Here is a 23,643-nt window from a genome sequence, read left to right as displayed (position 1 = left end):
AAACTTACAAAGTTTTCCTGGTGGCCTATTTATGATAAAATCTGATGAATATTCCTTGAAAACTAGATCAGGGTAACTGTAGGGACTGGAGTTCTGTATATGCTTGTAAAATGTCAGTTCAGCTCAGTTCCTCAGTCGTGTCCGACTCTGCAAGCCCATGAACCACAGCACTCCAGGCCTTCCTGTGCATCACCAACTCCTGGAGTCCACCCAAACCTATGTCCATTGAGTCGGTGATGCCATCCAACCATCTCATCCTGTCATCCCCTTCTCCTCCTGCCCTCAATCTTTCCCAGCATCAGGGTCTTTTCCAATGAATCAGTTCTTTGCATCAGGTGGCCAAAGTATTGGAGCTTCAGCTTCAACATCAGTTCTTCCAATGAACACCCAGGACTTATATCCTTTAGGATGGACTGGTTGGATCTCCTTGCAGTCCAAGGGACCCTCAAGAGTCTTCTCCAACACCACAGTTCAAAAGCATCAATTCTTCGGCACTCAGCTTTCTTTATAGTCCAACTCTCACATCCATACATGACCACTGGAAAAACCATAGCCTTGACTAGACGGACCTTTGTTGGCAAAGTAATGTCTCTGCTTTTTAATATGCTGTCTAGGTTGGTCATAACTTTCCTTCCAAGGAAAGCGTCTTTTAATTTCATGGCTGCAATCACCATCTGCAGTGATTTTGGAGCCCAGAAAAATAAAGTCTGACATTGTTTCCACTGTTTCCCTATCTATTTCCCATGAGGTGATGAGACCGGATGCCATGATCTTAGTTTTCTGAATGTTAAGCTTTAGGCCAACTTTTTCACTCTCCTCTTTCACTTTCATCAAGAGGCTCTTTAGTTCTTCTTCACTTTCTGCCATAAGGGTGGTGTCATCTGCATATCTGAGGTTATTGATATTTCTCCCAGCAATCTTGATTCCAGCTTCTGCTTCCTCCAGCCCAGCATTTCTCATGATGTACTCTGCATATAAGTTAAATAAGCACAGTGACAATACATAGCTTTGACGTACTCCTTTCCCGATTTGGAACCAGTCTGTTGTTCCATGTCCAGTTCTAACGGTTGCTTCCTGACCTGCATACAGGTTTCTCAAGAGGCTGGTCAGGTGGTCAGGTATTCCCATCTCTTTCAGAATTTTCCAGTTTATTGTGATCCACACAGTCAAAGGCTTTGGCATAGTCAATAAAGCAGAAATAGATGTTTTTCTGGAACTCTCTTGCTTTTTCGATGATCCAACAGATGTTGGCAATTTGATCTCTGGTTCCTCTGCCTTTTCTAAAACCAGCTTGAACATCAGGAAGTTCACAGTTCACGTATTGCTGAAGCCTGGCTTGGGGAATTTTGAGCATTACCTTACTAGCATGTGAGATGAGTGCAATTTTTGGCATTGCGTTTCTTTGGAATTGGAATGGAAACTGACATTTTCCAGTGCTGTGGCCACTGCTGAGTTTTCCAAATTTGCTGGCATATTGAGTGCAGCACTTTCACATCATCATCTTTCAGGATTTGAAATAGCTCAACTGGAATTCCATCACCTCCACTAGCTTTGTTCGTAGTGATGCTTTCTAAGGACCACCTGACTTCACATTCCAGGATGTCTGACTCTAGGTCATTGATCACACCATTGCGATTATCCGGGACCTTCATGAAGATCTTTTTTGTATAATTCTTTTGTGTATTCTTGCCACCTCTTCTTAATATCTTCTGCTTCTGTTAGGTCCATACCATTTCTGTCCTTTATTGAGCCCATCTTTGCATAAAATGTTCCCTTGTATCTCTAATTTTCTTGAAGAGATCTCTAGTCTTTCCCATTCTATTGTTTTCCTCTATTTCTTTGCATTGATAGATGAGGAAGGCTTTCTTATCTCTCCTTGCTGTTCTTTGGAACTCTGCATTCAAATGGGTATATCTTTCCTTTTCTTCTTTGTTTTTCACTTCCCTTCTTTTCACAGCTATTTGTAAGGCCTCCTCAGACAACCATTTTGTTTTTTTGCATTTCTTTTTCTTGGGGATGGTCTTGATTCTTGTCTCCTGTACAATGTCATGAACCTCCATCCATAGTTCATCAGGCACTCTGTCTATCAGATCTAGTCCCTTAAATCTATTTCTCACTTCCACTGTATAGTCATAAGGGATTTGATTTAGGTCATACCTGAATGGTCTAGTGGTTTTCTCCACTTACTTCAATTTAAGTTTGAATTTGGCAATAAGGAGTTCATGATCTGAGCCACAGTCAGCTCCCAGTCTTGTTTTTGCTGACTGTATAGAGCTTCTCCATTTTTGGCTGCAAAGAATATAATCAATCTGATTTTGGTGTCGACCATCTGGTGATGTCCATGTGTAGAGTCTTCTCTTGTGTTGTTGGAAGAGGGTGTTTGCTATGACCAGTGTGTTCTCTTGGCAGGACTCTATTAGCCTTTGCCCTGCTTCATTCCGTACTCCAAGGCCAAATTCACCTGTTACTCCAGGTGTTTCTTGACTTCCTACTTTTGCATTCCAGTCCCCTATAATGAAAAGGACACCTTTTTTGGGTGTTAGTTCTAGAAGTTCTTGTAGGTCTTCATAGAACTGTCCAACTTCAGCTTCTTCAGCATTACTGGTCAGGGCATAGACTTGGATTACCGTGATATTGAATGGTTTGCTTTGGAAATGAACAGAGATCATTCTGTCGTTTTTGAGATTGCATTCAGACATTATATTAAATAGTGTCTTATTATATATAGAACAGTATAACAGGTTCTTCAAATCCTTATTTATTTTTTGCCTTTTTAAGTTATCAAATACTTAAGAAGTTTTGTTACTTCACACCATACACAAAATTGAACTCAAAGGATCAGACGTTTAAATAGACGTATGTATGAGTTAAAACTCTAAAATACATGAGCCTATCTTTATGACCCTTAATTAGGCAATATTTTCTTGGATATAACATCAAAAGCAAAAGCAACAAAAGAAAAAGATAGACAAATTGGACTTCATCAAAACTAAAATTTTAGTGCTTTGAAGGACATCATCAAGAAAATGAAAGGAGGGACTTCCCTGGCAAGCCAGTGGTTAGAACTCTCTGTGCTTCTACTGCAGGGGGCGTGGGTTTGATCCCTGGTCTGGGAACTAAATTCCCACATGCAACAGTGAGGACAGGAAACTAACTTTTTAAAAAAGAAAAGAAAATGAAAAGATAACCGGCAGAATAGGAGAAAATATTTCTAATATATATTTGACAAGGGATTGTCAAATACATCTGGATTATACAAAATATATAGACTATCTTAAAGTTTTAATAACCCAATAATAAAGACAAGTAACCCAATTTTAAAATGGTCAAAGGATATAAGTAGGCATTTCTCCAAAGAAGATATGTAAGTAGCCAATACCTGGGAAGATGCTCAGTGTCATTTTAGCCATCAAAGGCATTTAGCGTTTTCAAAGCACTGTGAGCTACCACCTTATACCCACGGGGTGGCTATAGTTAAAAAACAAAATGATGAAACAAAGCAAACAAACAAACAAACAAAACCGAGAATAACAAGTGTTGCCAAGGATGTGGAGTAACTACAATGCTCATTCACTATGGGAATATAAAACAGGGCAGGCAGCCACTGTGGAAAGCAGTCTGGCAGTTCCTTAAAAGGTTAAACGTAGAGTTGGTGTATGAATCAGCAATTCCGCTCCTAGTTATATACCTAAGGGAACTGAGACTTATGCTCATAGGCAAACATATACACAAATGTTTATAGCAGCATTATTTACAACAATAAAAAAGTGAAAACAGCCCAATTGATGAATGGGTAAAGTGCAGTATGTACATATGAAGGAATATTTTGTTTTGTTTTTAGTCGCTAAGTCATGTCCAACTCTTTTGTGACTCTATGGATTGTAGTCCATCAGGCTCCTCTGTCTGTGGGATTTCCCAGGGAAAAAGACTGCACTGGTTTGCCATTTCTCTCTCCGGGGGATTTTTCCCAACCTAGGGATCAAACCCACGTCTCCTGCATTGGCAGGCAGATTTTTTTTACCCCTGAGCCACCAGAGAAGTCCATAGATTCTCATTAGTTATCTATTTAAACATAATATCAATAGTGTATATATGTCAATCCCAACCTCTCAATTCATTCCATCATCCCCCTTGGTCCAGAACAGTCTTTATTAGAGTTTGCTCAGGAAAGATAAGGCAGGGCAGGGTAAACAGTTTAGAACTGGCAATTTGAATAATCCCCAGAGACTTTGGGGCACAGGAGCTGTCCCCAGTTATCTGGCATCTGGTCCTGGGTTGATTTGAGGCTGGGGAAATACTGGTTTGGTGAGTGAGGTTTAAACAAGGTGGTTCAGGGTATGTGCCTTGGATCACAGAGAATATATAAACAACTTTGGCCATTGGTTTGGCCCTGTGACTAACGGATGCCAAATACTCAAATACAGAATCTAAGAAATCAGAACATAATAGAGACAGGATTGCCAAGTTCTTATCTACATATAATCATTTCAAGGGTTCCAGAAAACCTTCACACAGAATCTTGAAATCATACTTAGTGCACAGTCATCACTGCCCATGAAACAAGGGTGAAGGAGTGGAAGAGAAAGTGACCTTGACTCTGGCACTCAGAAAAACAAGGGGAATTAGAGGAAAGTCATGAAAAAATATAAAAGTGGGCTGAAGAAATAGGACCCTGGTACTGTTAAACTGCTTCTTTTGCTTATTCCACTACAATAGAATCATACTTTATCAAGTGTAATTTTGTGTTGACTTTGAAGCAAACAGCCTGAATACTAATTTCTCCAGCTCCACTAACTGTGAGACCTTGTACAAGTTACTTAACCTTTCTGCACCTTTCTGAATCTTCTATAAAAGTAGGAATAAGAATCGCTGAAGTTTCCAGGAGTTGCTGATTTAATTTAATTTAATCACTTAATGGCAAATAGATGGGGAAACAATGGAAACAGTGACAGACTTTATTCTCTTGGGCTCCAAAATCTCTGCAGATGGTGATTGCAGCCATGAAATTGAAAGACACTTGCTCCTTGGAGGGAAAGCTATGATAAACCCAGACAGCATATTAAAAAGCAGAGACATTACTTTGCCAACAAAGGTCTGTCTAGTCAAAGATATCATTTTTCCAGTAGTCATGTATGGATGTGAGAGTTGGACCATAAAGAAAGCTGAGGGCCAAAGAATTGATGCTTTTGAACTGTGGTGTTGGAGAAGACTCTTGAGAGTCCTTTGGACTGCAGGGAGATCAAACCACTGAATCCGAAAGGAAATCAGTCCTGAATATTCATTGGAAGGACTGATGCTGAAGCTGAAACTCCAATACTTTGGCCACCTGATGCAAAGAACTAACTCGTTGGAAAAGACACTGATGTTGGGAAAGATTGAAGGTGGGAGGAGAAGGGGACAACAGAGGATGAGGTGGTTGGATGGCGTCACAACTCAATGAACATGAGTTTAAGCAAGCTTCACGAGTTGGTGATAGACAGAGAAGCCTGGCGGGCTGCACTCCATGGGGTCTCAAAGAGTCGGATGTGACTGAGCAATTGAACTGAACCAAAATACTTTAAACTGTACATCTGAGAATTGATAAAATAAGCTATTGCTTGCCTGCCTCTGAAGTTGCTTCAGTTGTGTCTGACTCTGTGCAACCCTATGGACTGCAGCCTGCCGGGCTCCTCTCTCCATGGGACTCTCCAGACAAGAATACTGGAGTGGATTGCCATGCTCTCCTCCAGGAGACCTTCCTGACCCAGGGATCGAACCCGCATCTCCTACATCTCCTGCATTGGCAGGTGGTTCTTTACTACTAGTACCACCTGGGAAGCCCCAAATTAGCTATTACGCTTTCATTTATTTAATTCTAAATTACTGTACATGTGACATCCACCAAAAGACGATTGAGACTGGAAAATAATTTGATTCAAATAATGAATAATGTAACTTCTTACTTGTGTAAATTCTGTTTTGTTCAATCTTGGTTTCGTTGAGTCAGCAATATCTACTGGTAGGCAGCATGTTTCTAATTATTGAACAAAAGTTATTTGATAGTTAGTTTGGTTGTAACACATTCTCATTTTATATTCATATTATAGTACTCCAAAAGAACATAAATTCTTAATGTCAATCAATATTTATAATAGAATGAATGATATATAGTTGGGTGACATTCCGATTACTACAAGATTATAATTTTTCCTGGCTTCTATTTAGCCAAGGAATTCAAACATTTAAGAGCATGCCTACATTTTTAATGAGCATGTCAAGATAAAGCAGAAATAAACAGGCATATCAATAGTATAAAAGACTACAAAAATATCTGTATTGGTTTATGCTAGAAGGTCCTAAAACACAAATGCTTTTTAAAGACTTTATTTAAAAAAAAAAAAAAAAAGACTTTATTTTGTCTTTAATGGTTTTTTAATTAAATAAATAATATATGAATATGCTCTTTTGGTAAAAGATTCAAATAACACAAGCAGGAAATATAAGCAGGAAAACTTGAAAATGGACCATTTCCCCTCCCCCTCCCCCCACCAGCACTCTCACTCCCCTCTGCTCTAGAAGTAACCACTGTCAGTGGTTCGTTATCACCCTTTCAGCAACTTTTTTATGTATTTTCATGTGTGTGTGTGTGTACTTGGTCACTCAGTCATGTCTGACTCTTTGCGACCCTATGGACTGCAGTACGCCAGGCTTCCCTGTCCTTCATCATTTCCTGGAGCTTGCTCAAACTCATGTACATCAAGTCGGTGACGCCATCCAACCATCTTATCCTCTGTCAACCCCTTCTTCTCCTGCCTTCAATTTATCTCAGCATCAGGGTCTTTTCTAGTGAGTCGGCTCTTCGCATTGGGTGGCCACAGTATTGGAGCTTCAGCTTCAGCATCAGTCCTTCTAATTCAGGACTGATTTCCTTTATGATTGACTGGTTTGATCTCCTTGCTGTCCAAGGGACTCTCAAGAGTCTTCTCTAACACCACAGTTTAAAAGCATCAATTATTTGGTGTTCAACCTTCTTTATGGTCCAATTCTCACATTCATACATCCTGCTGCTGCTGCTAAGTCAATTCAGTTGTGTCCAACTCTGTGCGACCCCATAGACGGCAGCCCACCAGGCTCCCCTGTCCCTGGAATTCTCCAGGCAAGAATACTGGAGTGGGTTGCCATTTCCTTCTCCAATGCATGAAAGTGAAAAGTGAAAGTGCAGTCGCTCAGTCCTGTCTGACTCTTAGCGACACCATGGACTGCAGCCTACCAGGCTCCTCCGTCCATGGGATTTTCCAGGCAAGAGCACTGGAGTGGGGTGCCATCGCCTTCTCCCATCCATACATGACTACTGGAAAAACCATAGCTTTGTACAGAACTTGGTCAGCAAACACACACACACACACATATGAAAATACATGGGGTTTCCCTGATGGCTCAGACAGTAAAGAATCTGCTTCCGTTTGGTTTGATCCCTGGGTTGGGAAGATCCCCTGGAGAAGGGGATGGCTACCCACTCCAGTATTCTTGCTTGGAGAATCCCGCAAACAGAAGAGCCCAGTGGGCTACAGTCCATGGGGTCGCAAAAAGTTAGACAAGGCTTAGCAACTAAACAGCAGCAGCAACAAAATGTATATATACACATATATCTTTTGATTCTCTATGCATAAATATTATCATATTGATCTGCAACTTGCAAGTGGAAGAAGATCCACTCATCTTGCGGATCTTCTCAAATAGTATGTAGAACTCAGGTGGCAGATTTGGCTTGGAAATATGATTGACAGTCATCTGAAGTCATGGGTTTAAATAAGAAAACCCGAGGAGTGAGTGCAATTCCTGCACAGTAAAGACTACCCCTCTTGCCAGACATTTGAGTAGATAAAAAAATTGCTTAGAATAATTTTGAGTCTGGAATCTATTCTATTTTACATATAAACACAGAGTATTATTTTTTTGCTGTTGAATTTTCCAAGAATGTAACTACTATCAAATTTGAGAATTGTCTTGATTCATTTGGAACTTTGCCAAGAGCTGGTCAGCATTTTAGAAAATTATATAATTGAAAGAAATATTATAAATTGTATCTGAACTCCAATATAATATACCCATGTTAGTCTACATTTGTAGTTTTTCTGTGCATGGGGATTCTACATATATATACAAATACATATGTATATATATACAAATCCATTTGTGTACATATATATATATATATATATACACAAATCCATTCATTTTGCTCTTACTTCAAAATGTCAAATACAAAGAGTGTAATTGATTGTACATAATTTTACTTTTCTTATATCTAAACATTCATTATAAAAATGAAGTGAAAGTGTTAGTCACTTAGTTGTGTCCGACTCTTTGCGACCCCGTGGACTGTAGCCCGGCCAACTCCTCTGTTCATGGGATTCTCTAAGCAAGAATATAGGAGTGGGTTGCCATTTCCTTCTCCAGGGGATCTTCCCGACCCAGGGATTGAACCCAGGTCTCCTGCATTGCAGGTGTATTTTTTATCATCTGAGTCACTGGGAACAGATGTCTGACTATTCCATTTGTCTTTCAGTGAAGTTGTAGCCAAGCAACAACTTGTGAAATAAGGCACATTTAATTTTCTTATATCTTTCCTTGTATTTCTCCATATCACAGCTATGACGTTGTATCTTTCTTTTAAAATTCTCTGAAAGTAAGTAATATTTTCTAGGAATTTGATAGGATAGTGAGAGCTTACAGTGAACAATGTTGGATTTGTGATCTCTGAAGAAGATTTAGCTTTGGAACTAGAGACCAGGCTTGACCACTCAGGGCTCTTGTGTGGCAGAAGTTTTATTACAGTGAAAAGCGGGCAGAGAAAGCTTCTGACATAGACATCAGAAGGTGGCGGGGGGTGGGGTAGAGAGTGCCCCACTCTCTAGTCTTTAGCAAGGGAATTATATACTTTTTAAATTAGTGATTACAATAAATCAAAAGAATGTCTCAAGGTTGTAAAAATTTTACCAGATCTACTCCTACAATTTACATTTTAGGATAACAGGATTTAGAATTTAATAATAAAAAGATCCTACCAGACCCACTCCCGTAATATACATTCTAAGATATCAGGATTAGTCAGAAGGTTTTCAGGAAGGAGAAACTGTCCTCAAGCAGAATACATTGTTGTTACATAGTACACAGTTTAAACTGAGTTTGTTGTGTAATCATCAGTTCCCAGATTAAAGAAAAAAAAAAAGTTTTACGTGACTAAGACTAAGAAATGTAGAGGAAAAAAAAAAGATGTTTGTCCTCTCCTCCTCCTTGAGAATTCCAGACCCCTTTCTCTTCCTCAGAGAGCCTGGACTTATCAACCTGCCTAGGAACTGACTCTCTCAATAGTAAGGGTTATTACAAAATAGTTTAAATAAAATGGGCCACTCGACTAAAAGAATTAAAATTCACTGACTGAGTCTCTGCTGTTCTACATTCTACATCTGGGAAGAGCAAAGGAGCTTGAGAACATCTGTAGGAGCTTTGATAATGTCTACTTCAATACTGGTTCTTCATCTTAACGCAGCATTCTCCCCCTCCAAAAAAAGAGAGAGAGAGAAATAAACGCTGTAGTAAGAGGCAGGCTTACCAAGCTGCAAATCTGGATTTCGAAAAAATTCATGAAGAACGTTCTGAATCTGCAAATTAAAGAGACCATATATTACTTTTCAATTACCATATATTTAGTATTTCAGAATAAAAGCCATCTGTAGTCTTTCAGTTTAAGTCCTGAGTAATTCTTCTGACCCAGGCACAGAAATAGTAAGAGTTAATATTTAGTTTATAGCATATTTCAAAGTATATAAAATACTTTTGCATGATTTTCCTCAATGATTTTCAACCCTTTTGTGTGGGAACTAGGATGCTGATAGGATTCCATTTGCCCGCTCCAAGGAAATTTCTAACAATCCTTGGACACTGGGCATGATGAAGCTAAGGCACCTTTGGCAACAAGCTTGGCAATCCAAAGAATTCTCTGTAATTCCTCATTCGTCAATGACAAAGTAAAATTTCAGAGCTCCTCTTGATCTATTTTTTTTTTTAAATAATACTATTGTTCAGATCAGTTTTAGGTTCACAGCAAAATTAACCAGAGGATACAGAGTTTCCATATACTCCCTCCCCCCCATCCCACCACATACATGGCTTAACTCTACTATCAACATCGCCAGTCACAAGGGTACATTTGTTACAACCAGTGAACCTACACTGTAAGCTCATAACCCAAAGTCCATAGTTTATGTATAACTATGGGTTTTGAAAATTATATGATGACATGTATCCATCATTATGTAATACAGAATTGTTTCACCACCTTAAAACTCTTCTGTGCTCTGTCTATTCATCTCTGTCCACACCCCATCATTCCTGTCTTCATAATTTTACTTTTTCTGGAATGTCATAGAGTTAGACTCATACGGTATATAGCCTTTTCAGATTGGCTTCTTTCACTTAGTAATATGCATGTAAGGTTCTCCCACATCTTTTCATGGCTTGATAGCTCATTTCTTTTTAACACAGAATAATATTCCACTATCTGGATGTACCACATTTATTTATTATTCACCCACTGAGGGATGGCTTCCCAGGTGGCGTTGGTGGTAAGGAATCCACCTGCAATGCAGGAAACATAAGAGACGCAGATTCAATCCCTGGGTCAGGAAGATCCCCTGGAGGAGGGCGTGGCAACTTGCTCCAGTATCCTTGCCTGGAGAATCCCATGGACAGAGCAGTCTGGTGGGCTACAGTCCAAGGGGTCAGAAAGAGTTGGACACGACTGAAGCAACTTTCACACTGAAGGACATCTTGGTTGCTTCCAAGTTTTGCTAATTGTTAATTATGCAGTAAACATCCATGTGTCAGCTTTTGTGTGGACATGAATTTCCAACACCTTTGGGTAAATACAAAGGATCCTCTACCAGGGCTCAATGATATGGTAAGAGTATGCTTAGTTTCATAAGAGACTGCCAAGCTGTGTGCCAAAGTGGCCATAACCATTTTGTATTTCTACCAATAAAGAATGAGAGTTTCTGTTGCTGCACATCTTTGCCAACATTTGGTGTTGTCAGTGTTCTGGATTTTGGTCGTTCTGATAGGTGTGCAGTGGTATCTCATGGCTGTTTTCAATTGCATTTCCTTAATGACATATGTGGAACATCTTTTCATATGCTTGTTTGCCATCTGTATATCTTTGGTGAAGTGTCTGTTCAGGTCTTTTGCCCATTTTTAAAACTGCTATTTGTTTTCTTATTGTTGATTTCAAGAGCTCTTTGTATATTTTGGATAATTGTCCTTTATCAGCCACGTCTTTTGTAAACATTTTCTTCCAGTCTGAGGCTTGTCCTCCTTGGTGTATTTTTAGCAATTCACTTTGAATTGGAAATATGCTTGGTATTGTATATAACCAACAATTATTCTCACATCTACATACACCTGTGTGTGTGTGTGTGCTCAGTAATGTCCGACTCTGTGAACCCATGGACTGTAGCCCACCAGGCTCTTCTGTCTATAGAATTTCCCAGGCAGAATACTGGAGTGGGTTGCCATTTCCTACTCCAGGGTATCTTCCCGACCCAAGGATCACACCCAAGTCTCCTGCATCTCCTGCATTGGCAGGCAGATTCTTTACCACTGGTGCCACCTGGGAAGCACCTACATATACCTAAGAGAACATATTTATCTCTTAGAGTGCAGTTACTTTCTGGAGCTAATGACATGGTCTTTTAAGGAACTCCCTGGCAGTCCAGTGCTTAGGACTCCACACTTTCACTGCTGAGGGCCCAGGTTTGATCCCTGGTCAGGGAATTAAAATTCCACAAGCTGCATGACGCTGCCCACACCACCACTCCACACCACAAAAAGGACATGGTCGTTTAGTTCACAGAAGTAATTAGTCACACACATACAAAAAACAAACAGAAGCTATGTCTGTCTATAATGAAGAGTTTGTGAAATTCAGCCAGAGTTAATATTTTGGAAATCTACCTAGAATTTTCTTTTTAATGTTCAAGAGAAGATTGAAGAAACTTACTTTCATGGGCTAGATTTACCTCAGCAAGACTGAAAATTTGGAGGGAAGCTTCTAGCACTCTAGAAGCACTCTAGATTTGCTCAGTACCTAGCAATCACTCTTACCACCCACTCCACCTTACCCTTCACAGGTACCCTGTTCCTTACCACGACCATCGGAATCATTCCTTTGGGGTCTAGAATCCACTCATTGAACTGCTCCTGTAGAGCCTGTTTCCGTGCGTTGGCCACCTTGGCTTTGACATCGTTTATGTATTCTTTTTGTTCTCGTTTCTGTTTAATATTCTCCTTTATCTTGGATACTCTGAAGGATGTAGAAATAGAAGACATGGTGTGTTAAGATTATTGGATTTGACTCAGATTGTTCAAATGGCAGAATTCGGAGTTCAGAGCCTCATTTAAATTTTTGACCTCTCTTTTCCCATGAGATCTTCATTTCAGCCTGCAGTGGTTCCCTCCTTCCCCTAGCACATACTCGGTTTGGCATTTATCGTAAGCTGTCTGCTACTATTACTTGACTTTTTATAGAGGTCGGCATTATTTTACTCAATGAAATACTATATTTAAGAAGTACTAAGAAGAGCCCTAGAAGCTGCCATGTATAAAAGCAAGATTGAATACACTAAGGCCTTAGGGTGGTCGGCCTCTTTTTCCCTGGACACAGAAATCATCATGGAAAGACTTTGATTCCAAGTCTAGGTAGGGAGACTGGAAACTGCGTTTATAACAAGCATCTCAGGTAGTTCTGATCCCTTGGATCCAACTTTTGATTTCTGTCCAGGAATATTTATTGCCAATTTCTTTTATCTGGCCAGAGTCAAATACTTTTGACAGCCCCTAAGCAGAATAGTTACGTTCTACTCAGGCAGAGTTGCATCACTCAGGTTGAAAATGGGGGAAGAACTGTGGTTTTAGTCATCCGTATGGATGGAGATTCGTGACATTGTACAGGAGACAGGGATCAAGACCATCCCCATGGAAAAGAAATGCAAAAAGGCAAAATGGTTGTCTGAGGAGGCCTTACAAATAGCTGTGAAACGAAGAGAAGCAAAAAGCAAAGGAGAAAAGGAAAGATACTCCCATTTGAATGCAGAGTTCCAAAGAATAGCCAGGAGAGATAAGAAAGCCTTCCTCAATGACCAATGCAAAGAAATAGAGGAACAATAGAATAGAACAAATAGAACAATAGAACAAATAGAAAACAATAGAATGGGAAAGATTAGAGATCTCTTCAAGAAAATTAGAGATACCAAGGGAACATTTCATGCAAAAATGGGCTCAATGAAGGACAAAAATGGTATGGACCTAGCAGAAACAGAAGATATTAAGAAGAGGTGGCAAAAATACACAGAAGAACTGTACAAAGAAGATAGTCACGACCCAGATAATCACAATGGTGTGATCACTCACCTAGAGCCAGACATCCTGGAATGTGAAGTCAAGTGGGCCTTAGAAAGAATCACTACGAACAAAGCTAGTGGAGGTGATGGAATTCCAGTTGAGCTATTTCAAAGCCTGAAAGATGATGCTGTGAAAGTCCTGCACTCAATATGCCAGCAAATTTGGAAAACTCAGCAGTGGCCACAGGACTGAAAAAGATCCATTTTCATTCCAATCCCTAAGAAAGGCAATCCCAAAGAATGCTCAAACTACCACACAATTGCACTCATCTCACACGCTAGTAAAATAATGCTCAAAATTCTCCAAGCCAGGCTTCAGCAATACGTGAACCGTGAACTTCCAGATGTTCTAGCTGGTTTTAGAAAAGGCAGAGGAACCAGAGATCAAATTGCCAACATCCGCTGGATCATCTTGAAAAAGCAAGAGAGTTCCAGAAAAACATCTATTTCTGCTTTATTGACTATGCCAAAGCCTTCGACGGTGTGGATCACAATAAACTGGAAAATTCTGAAAGAGATGAGAATGCCAGACCACCTGACCTGCCTCTTGAGAAACCTGTATGCAGGTCAGGAAGCAACCGTTAGAACTGGACATGGAACAACAGACTGGTTCCAAATTGGGAAAGGAGTACGTCAAATCTGTATATTGTCACCCTGCTTATTTAACCTATATGCAGAGTACATCATGAGAAATGCTGGGCTGGAAGAAGCACAAGCTGGAATCAAGATTGCTGGGGAAATATCAATAACCTCAGATATGCAGATGACACCACCTTTATGGCAGAGAGTGAAGAGGAACTAAAGAGCCTCTTGATGAAAGTGAAAGAGGAGAGTGAAAAAGTTGGCTTAAAGCTTAACATTCAGAAAACTAAGATCATGGCATCTGGTCTCATCACCTCATGGGAAATAGATGGGGAGACAGTGGAAACAGTGTCAGACTTTATTTTTCTGGGCTCCAAAATCACTGCAGATGGTGGTTGCAGCCATGAAATTAAAAGATGCTTACTCCTTGGAAGGAAAGTTATGACCAACCTAGACAGGGTATTAAAAAGCAGAGACATTACTTTGCCAACAGAGGTCCATCTGGTCAAGGCTATGGTTTTTCCAGTGGTCATGTATGGATGTGAGAGTTGGACTATAAAGAAAGCCGAGCACCAAAGAATTGATGCTTTTGAACTGTGGTGTTGGAGAAGACTCTTGAGGGTCCCTTGGACTGCAAGGAGATCCAATTAGTCCATCCTAAAGGAAATCAGTCCTGACTGTTCATTGGAAGGACTGATGTTGAAGCTGAAACTCCAATACTTTGGCCATCTCATAAGAAGAGTTGACTCATTGGAAATGTCAGGCGAGTGTATGCTCCTCGGTTCTTTGTCTCGTCACAACAAAAATTTGGAGTGACGGACATTAAAGCCCCCTTGGCGAGTCACAGTTCTCGGAGGACAGACCGTGTTATAGCTCTTACATAAATCAGTGTTACAGCTCAGTGTTACAGCTCTATTTACTTAGATCATAGCAGGAAAACCCATCTTCGAGGCATGAGGGCACGTGGATCCAAAGACACAAAGAGAAGAGTGAGAGAGAGTACGCATGCCTGGGAGGGAGGGAGAGAGGGAGAGGGGGAGAGAGAGAGCTCTTTGGCTCCTCTTTTTATATATATATATATTTTTTCTTCCCCCTGGGCCTGTCCTATGCAAATTGGACTTAGGCAGGAGCGCTGTTCTATCTGAAGTCCTCACTCCGGTCCTCCGACCTTCCTTTGACCTTCCTCTGTTCTATTTTCACGGGCTTTTCCCTTCCTGGTCTTTTAGCCACCGCCATTTTGGACTCCTTTTCCCTATTCTAACAACCTAACAGAAAAGACCGTGATGCTGGGAAGGATTGGGGGCAGGAGGAGAAGGGGACGACAGAGGATGAGATGGCTGGATGGCATCACCGACTCGATGGACATGAGTTTGAGTAAACTCCGGGAGTTTGTGATGGACAGGGAGGCCTGGCATGCTGCGATTCATGGGGTCGCAAAGAGTTGGACACGACTGAGCGACTGAACTGAACTGATGTTTATCATCCATATTAGGACTTCAAAACCACCAGATGGGTTTTGACTGAAATGACAAAATGGTTCAGAATAATAAAAGTAGCTTCTGGTTTCAAACAGAATTGTCAAATAATGTTTGAGTCAGGTCTTCTCATGGCTCAGCTGGTAAAGAATCTGCCTACAATGAGGGAGACCTGGGTTTGATTCCTGGGTTGGGAAGATCCCCTGGAGAAGGGAAAGGCTACCCACTTCAGTATTCTGGCCTGGAGAATTCCAAGTACAGTCCGTGGGGTTGCAAAGAGTCGGACACAACTGAGTGACTTTCACTTTCTTTCATTTTTCAAAGAAAAGACTAAGGCAATCTGACAGATTTTGAAGTGCAAAAGACTTCTCAGTAGGAACTGGTAAGTTGGAGAACTAATAATCCAAGAGGGATTAATACAGGGACTTCCCTGTAGTGTAGATGGTAAAGAGTCTGCCTGCAATTCAGGAGATCCAGGTTCAATCCCTGGGTTGGGGAGATCATCTGGAGAAGGGAATGGCAACCCACTCAGGATTCTTGCCTGGAGAATCCCATGGACAGAGGAGTCTGGCAGGCTACAGTCCATGGGGTCCCAAAAAGTCAGACGTGACTGAGCAACCAACACTACTACTGTTCCAAGAGGGGCTTCCCAGGTGGCTCAGTGGTAAAGAGCCTGCCAATGCAGGAAATGCAGGTTCAATCCTTGAGTTGGGGAGATCCCCTGGAGAAGGAAATGGCAACCTATTCTTGCCTGAGAAATTCAATGGACAGAGGAGCGTGATGGGGCTACTGTCTGTGGGGTCACAAGAATTTGACACAATTTAGCGACTAAACAACAACAAACAATAATCGAAGAGAAACAAAATAAATCTAAATCATTACTTTATGCCCATATAAGGACTTCAAACTTCTGTAAGAAAAGAAGATTTCAAAAATAAAATTTCAAGTTTGAAAATAAAAACAGGCAAGTTTTTTTCTTATAATTTGTTACAATATTGCTTCTGTTTTGTTTTGGTTTTTCTGGCCTCTAGCATGTGGGATCTTGGACTTTAGCTCCTCAACCAGCGAACTGGATAGCCAGAGAATACCCCCAGGCAAGTTGTTTAATAGTGCAGAAGGGCTGGTTTCTGAACTGCTGGGAGATAATTAGCATTTTAAAGGAAGTGCTAAATTCCTCTGATGTGATGACTAACCAGCCAAACCTCACCGCTCAGAACCCTCAGCGTCTTCTCAGCTGGCTCTCCTCTTCCACTATCTTTCTCCCTCTGCTGCTTTATCTGTCTGCCTCTCCCTTTCCCACTCTCTCCCTCTCTTTATACAGCATGCGTGTGTGTTCAGTCGCTCAGTGCTGTCTGACTGCCAGGCTCCTCTGTCCATGGGATTTTCCAGGCAAGAATACTGTAGTGGGTTGCCATTTTCTGCTCCAGGGTGTCTTCCCAACCCAAGGATTGAACCCTGGTCTCCTGCTGCTGTTGCTGTTCAGTTGCTCAGCTGTGTCTGACGCTTTTGCTGCTGCATGGACAGCAGCGTGCCAGGCTTCCCTGTCCGTCACCATCTCCTGGAGTTTGCTCAAACTCATGTCCATCAAGTCAGTGATGCCATCCAACCACCCTGTCCTCTGTCATCCCCTTCTCTTCCTGCCTTCAATCTTTCCCAGCATCAGGGTCTTTTCCAAAGAATTGGCTCTTCTCATCAGGTGGCCAAAGTATTGGAACTTCAGCTTCAGCATCAGTCCTTCCAGTGAGTATAGAGGATTGATTTCCTTTAAGATTGACTGGTTTGATCTCCTTGCAGTCCAAGGGACGCTCAAGAGTCTTCTCTAACACCGCAGTTCAAAAGTATCAAATCTTTGGCGCTCAGCTTTCTTTATGGTCCAGCTCTTACATCCATACATGACTCCTGGAAAAGCCATAACTTTGACTGTATGGACTTTGTCGGCAAAGTAATGTCTCTGCTTTTTAATATGCTGTCTAGGTTTGCCATAGCTTTTCTTCCAAGGAGCAAGTGTCTTTTAATTTCATGGCTGCAATCACCATCTGCAGAGATTTTGGAGCCCAAGAAAATCAAGTCTGTCACTGTTTCCATTGTTTCCCCATCTATTTGCCAGAAAGTGATGGGACCAGATGCCGTGATCTTAGTTTTTTGAATGTTGAGTTTACAGCTTTTTCACTCTCCTCTTTCACGTTAATCAAGAGGCTCTTTAGTTCTTCTTCACTTTCTGCCATAAGGGTGGTGTCATCTGCATATCTGAGGTTATTGATATTTCTCCCGGCAGTCTTGATTCCAGTTTGAATCAAGGGTTTCCTGAGTCTCTGGCATTGACAGGTGGATTCTTTACAACTTTGCCACCTGGGGAGCCTTTATACAGCTCTCTCCTCTATTCCTGTCTTTCCTTCCTGATTCTCTATTCTGTGTATTTCTTAGAGCTTTTTCTCATTATTCATTCATTCACACTCACTGAGTTTCTTATCCACTCATTACACATTTACTGAGCACCTACTATAGATTCTGCCATTGTAAAGCTTAGGGTCCAACACAGAACAGGTAAGTAAGTGACGTTGTGTAATAAGTACTGGGTGTCCCCAGATTCTCATGTGTATCAATCAAAATGGATTAACAAAATTGAGTTTCTATCACAGTTCCACTTGCCTGAAAAGCCTTCCTCCCTCTCTTCCTTTGGCTAGATCCTCCACATCCTTTAGGTCTCAGTTCAGGCATCATTTCCTCCCTCTTATTAATGTCCACATTTAGAAACAGAACCTGGTTTTGTGCTTCAGGGCCATTGCACAGGGGGCTCTAAATACAATCCAGATGGATTTTTAATTTACAACGTAACTCATTCAGGGACTGAATAAAATTTCTCTTTTGTGACCTGCATTATCTCAAGAGGATATCTAATCAACAGAATTTCATAGCCTCCAAAACTCTTAACTTAGGGTTTTGTAGTATAGGATAAACATAACCTGTAAGCAGATTCTAAGTATAAATCCACAATCCACTTTTAAGGAGATGGGAAAGGAAAAAAACAAAAACAAAACTACAATGTGGAAAAATGCAAAAATTGTCACAAATTCTTTCCATTCCTGTAAGCATGTCTGTTTGTATGCAATGTAGTTTTGCAGCTCCTCGCATTAAGAATTAAAGTCTATTTCTGCATCTCGTGTGTCTGGCTGTGGCCATGTAACTTCCTTTGGCCAATGGGCCATGAGCAAACACAGGAAGCAGAAAGTTGAAAAGTTCTATAAATTATATCACAATAAAACTTATATAACAAAAATTGTATCACAATAAAACCGGGGGAAAAAGAGGAATCAACGTTCTTAAACACTGGGGTTTGCTCTGTTTTATTAAACTTAAGAGCCTTTGCACCACCACCTTGGAATAAGCCTAGGCTAACCTGCTCCACTGCTTTACCAGATGACTATCAGTTGCCATTTTACTGTAATGTATGAGTGATACCATGTGGAGCAGAGATGAGCCATGAGCCCAGTCCAAAGTTACCAACCCATAAAATCATGAGCAAATAAATGATTGTTTATTTAAGCCACTCAGTTTTGAGGTATTTTGTTACACAACCAAAGCTAGTTAATAAAACAGTCTCCACAGTACTTCCCTGGTGGTCGAGTGGTTAAGAATCTGCTATCCAATGCAGGTGATGTGGGTTTGATCCCTGATCAGGGAATTAAAATCCCACATGCCATGGGGCAATGAGGACCGTGTGCCACAATTAGAGAAGCTCTGGCACGCTGCAATAAAGACCAAGCACAGCTGAAAAAACTGTCTCCCCATCTTAAATGTTTTGAGATCTTTAAGAGTACAATATAAATCTAACTACTTAAAGAATAGAAGTAAAAATGCTTTCTTGCCCTAATTGTCACAATCCAAATTCTATCCATCCATTCAAGCTGTGTTAGGAAAATCTTCCACTTAGAGAATTTGCCTAGATTATATCAAAACTCAATGTTGCATTTCATAAATACTGGCTCTAGCCAGCTTAAGTGGATAATAGACCATGAACTTTGAGCGACCCCAGTACACAAGACCATTGCTAGACCTAACTGAAGCCTCTTTTTCAGCTGCTAAACAGTAGTACTTGTTTTCATCAATCGTGTACAAACCTATGGACTCATTCTATCCTATATACAGTGTGATTGTCTTTAACTGTTACAAGTATAATCACTATAAAGCTCCCTTCCTAACACTTAAAAACTCTAGAATCTTCCCTCTCTGCAAACTAGTGAGTGATTTCTTCACTGGTATAGATTCCTTTGCCTGGCAAGTTAGTTTTTAAGTTCTGATGGTCTTAGTTTCACAAAGCTAAGCTGGACTTCTTGAACATGTTCATATTATTCCTGTGATGAGTATTCCTATAAAAATACATATATATCTACTTAATTATTATACTTAACTCTTATTTTCTTCTGTTTAGTCAACATATATCTTATTATGAAATGAGGTTCCTGACACAAGATGCAATGACAGGTTCTCCTAAGGATATCAGTTCCTGAGTAGTTTAAAATGAATCAGTAGAATATCTGGCAAATCCTAGGAATTTCTGGACATCTTGAATCAGTTCAGTCACTCAATCGTGTCTGACTTTTCGACCCAATGGACTGTAGCACACCAGGTCTCCCTGTCCATCACCAGCTCCCAGCGTTTACTCAAACTCATGTCCATTGAGTTGGTGATGCCATCCAACCATCTCATCCTCTGTCGTCCCCTTCTCCTCCTGCCTTCAATCTTTCCCAGCATCAGGGTCTTTTCCAGTGAGTCAGTTCTTCGCATCGGGTGGCCAAAGTATTGGAGTTTCAGCTTTAACACCAGTCCTTCCAATGAACATTCAGGACTGATTTCCTTTAGGATGGACTAGTTGGATCTCCTTGCAGTCCAAGGGACTCTAAGAGTCTTCTCCAACACTACAGTTCAAAAGCATCAGTTCTTTGGTGCTCAGCTTTCTTTATGGTCCAACTCTCACATCCATACATGACTACTGGAAAAACCATAGCCTTGACTAACAGACATTTGTTGGCAAAGTAATGTCTCTGCTTTTCAATATGCTGTCTAGGTTGGTCATAACTTTTCTTCCAAAGAGTAAGCGTCTTTTAACTTCATGGCTGCAGTCACCATCCACAGTGATTTTCGAGCCCAAAAAGATCAAGTCTGCCACTGTTTCCATTGTTTCCCCATCTATTTGCCATGAAATGATGGAACCGGATGCCATGGTCTTAGTTTTCTGAATGTTGAGCTTTAAGCCAAGTTTTTCACTCTCTTCTTTCACTTTCATCAAGAGGTTCTTTAGTTCTTCTTCACTTTCTGCCATAAGGGTGGTGTCATCTGCATATCTGAGGTTATTGATACTTCTCCCAGCAATCTTGATTCCAGATTGTGCTTCATCCAGCCCAGTGTTTCTCATGATGTACTCTGCACATAAGTTAAATGAGCAGGGTGACAATATACAGCCTTGATGTACCCCTTTTTCTATTTGGAACCAGTCTGTTGTTCCATGTCCAGTTAGAACTGGACATCTTGAATGGTCTTAGGTATTAGTATTCCATAACCACATCTTGTCAGGCATTGTGCCAGATCTCCAGCCCCAGCTGGAGTGAACTTGACTCAGGAACTCTACCTCTGTTCTTTTAGCATTAAGAATTAGGATCAGGACTGGTGGAGAAAATGAGGAAATCTATAGTATTATAGGTCCTGCTTCTCTGCAGGAGTGTGAAATTCTAACATTAATAATGTCTCTATAATTCTTTTTTTAATGCTTATTTTTTATTAAAAAATATCATACAGTAAAATTAACCTTTTTTGGTGCATAGTTATACAGATTTCAACACACATATAAATATGTGTGAAAATGAAAGTGTTAGTCACTCAGTTGTGTCTGATTCTTTGCGACCGCACAAACTGTAGCCTGCCAGGCTCCTCTGTCCATGGAATTCTCCAGGCAAGAACACTGGAGTGGGTTACCATGCCCTCCTCCAGGGGATCTTGGGATCTTCCCAATCCAGGGATTGAAGCTGGGTCTCCTGCATTGGCAGGCAGGTTCTTTACCACTAGCACCAACTGGGAAGTCCCATAAATATGTGTAACCATCATCATAATCAGGCTATTGAAAGTTTGCAATCTTGCTTTTAGAGCAAATATTTTTCATTATTAATTCACAATAAGGCAGTAGTGACATAGAATATGCATTCCCAAGAATTGCAGGGATCCAGAATTATAAGGAAAAGATGCAAAAAGAAAAGCAAAATGACACAAACCTAACCTCCTTATCAGGTTTGCAAATTTACATGTAAGAATTATAGTCCACTCCAATTCTCTACTTGTCTTTCAGGAACCCTGAGGAAAAGCAATAAAATATACTGCATATATAAAACTTACAAATAGCAGTGATATTTTATTTTTTAGATAAGTGGTTACCACTATATAAATCACTCCAAATCAGTAAGGAGTATCTTCTATATCTGTTGTACTTAGACCCTAAAAAAGATGAATCCCTTTTTGTTCAGAAAAGAAGGCAGATGAAAATTTTTTGCATCAGGTTGAGTCAAATCAGCACTTTAACATTATCATTAGAAGATTAAGTCTTGACAAACCAAACAAAAATTTTCTCTGTCCCCTTTCTTGAGCATTAATAAGGAAAACTCTCATTCCTGAAATGAATGGGCTTCTCCAAAGCTTGCTAATGGCTTGAAAGCAATGCAAACAATGATACAGTTCAGAGGACTTAAAAGCAGGACTGGTTTTGCTAAGATTTCTGGGTATTCAAACTTTAAGTCAATAGACGTTGTGTTGTTGTTAAGCATCCCTAGGATTTCTGAATATTCTACAAATGCCTGACACTGTCATATGTTGACATATAGATCTTGTATTTTTGCCCAGGGAAAATGAAACCCTAATTCTGATAATCTAGGCAAAGAAAGCATCTTTAAATACTTTAACGCTTTCATGATATTCCTACAAATTGAAGACAACACTCAGACTGATACAGAATAAGACAAGCAAATGGAAAGATACACATTTCCAGATAGATATGCATGTCATTTATTAAAGATGTTGATTTTCCCTAAATTAATAAATTTAATCTGACTTCAATAAAAATTCCTATAACATTTTTTGGTGTTCTCTCTCCCCACTTTTTTCAGGTAGATGAACCAATCCTAAAATTCATATTGAAAACTAACCACACAGTGATTGGAAAAGAGGAACAAATATTAACTATTCTATATTATGTTATTGGGTTCACTATGTAGCCATTTGGAAAAGGAGAAAGCTAGATTCATATCTTAAATCTTACACTAGGATACATTCTAAATGGATCAATATTTAAAAAGAAAATCAAAATGATGGTCATTCCAGAAGAAAACGAATGATAATTTTTTTAACTTCTTGAAATAAAATGTAACAATGACTCAAAGCCCAGAAGCTGTAAAATAAAAGTAAATAAACTCAACCACATAGAAACAAAAACTCCTCTGCATGACACAAAATAAATGGCAGGTGAAAAACCCAGGAAAATATTTTTAACTCATTCACATGCTTTGGATAAAAGGAAGAAAATTAAGAATGCATATTTGCATTTGCTTTTGTCTACACTAGGGCTTCCCAGGTGGCGCAAGTGGTAAAGAACCTGCCTGCCAAGGCAGAGACGTGAGAGATGCGGGTTCAATCCCTGTGTTGGGAAGACCCCCTGGAGGAGGAAATGGGAACCCACTCCAGTATTCTTGCCTGGAGAATCTCACGGACAGAGGAGCCTGGTGGGCTACAGTCCATGGGGTCGCAAAGAGTCGGACATGGCTGAAGCAACTTAGCACACATGCATGAGTACACTAAGAAACTTGGAAGGATGTACTGAAAATTAAGAACAGTAGTTATTTATAGCTGAGGTGGAGCACTGGGTGGATGGAGGATAAGAATGGGAGAGAGGGACTTCCCTGGTGGTCCAGTGGTTAAGAATCTGCCTTCCATTGTAGGGGATGTGAGTTTGATCCCTGGTCTGGGAAACTAAGATCCCAAATGTTGGGGAGCTACTGAGCCAGTGGGCATCTAGAGAGAGTCCATGCACCACAATGAAAGATCTCATATGATGCAACCAAGATCCAATGCAGCAAATAAATAATTTTTTTAAAAGAGTGGGAAAGAAAGTT

At 40.3% G+C, this 23,643-nt stretch overlaps 1 protein-coding gene across 1 annotated transcript in view; it reads right to left on the bottom strand.

The window, feature by feature from the left end:
* Positions 1-23,643, bottom strand: part of EFCAB5 (EF-hand calcium binding domain 5) — a 100,294-nt gene that overhangs the window by 52,709 nt on the left and 23,942 nt on the right. The window contains exons 6-8 of the mRNA XM_043903287.1: positions 12,184-12,340; positions 9,596-9,644; positions 5,943-6,013 (exon numbers count right to left, since the gene is read on the bottom strand). Coding sequence (XP_043759222.1) covers positions 5,943-6,013; positions 9,596-9,644; positions 12,184-12,340 — 277 coding nt within the window. The remainder of the gene's footprint in view (positions 1-5,942; positions 6,014-9,595; positions 9,645-12,183; positions 12,341-23,643) is intronic.

The sequence above is a fragment of the Cervus elaphus genome, chromosome 5 (assembly GCF_910594005.1).
Source record: "Cervus elaphus chromosome 5, mCerEla1.1, whole genome shotgun sequence".
In the NCBI taxonomy this organism is placed as follows: Eukaryota; Metazoa; Chordata; class Mammalia; order Artiodactyla; family Cervidae; genus Cervus; species Cervus elaphus.
The sequence above is the reverse complement of the archived record's forward strand: the minus strand, read 5'-3'. Positions and strand labels throughout refer to the sequence as shown.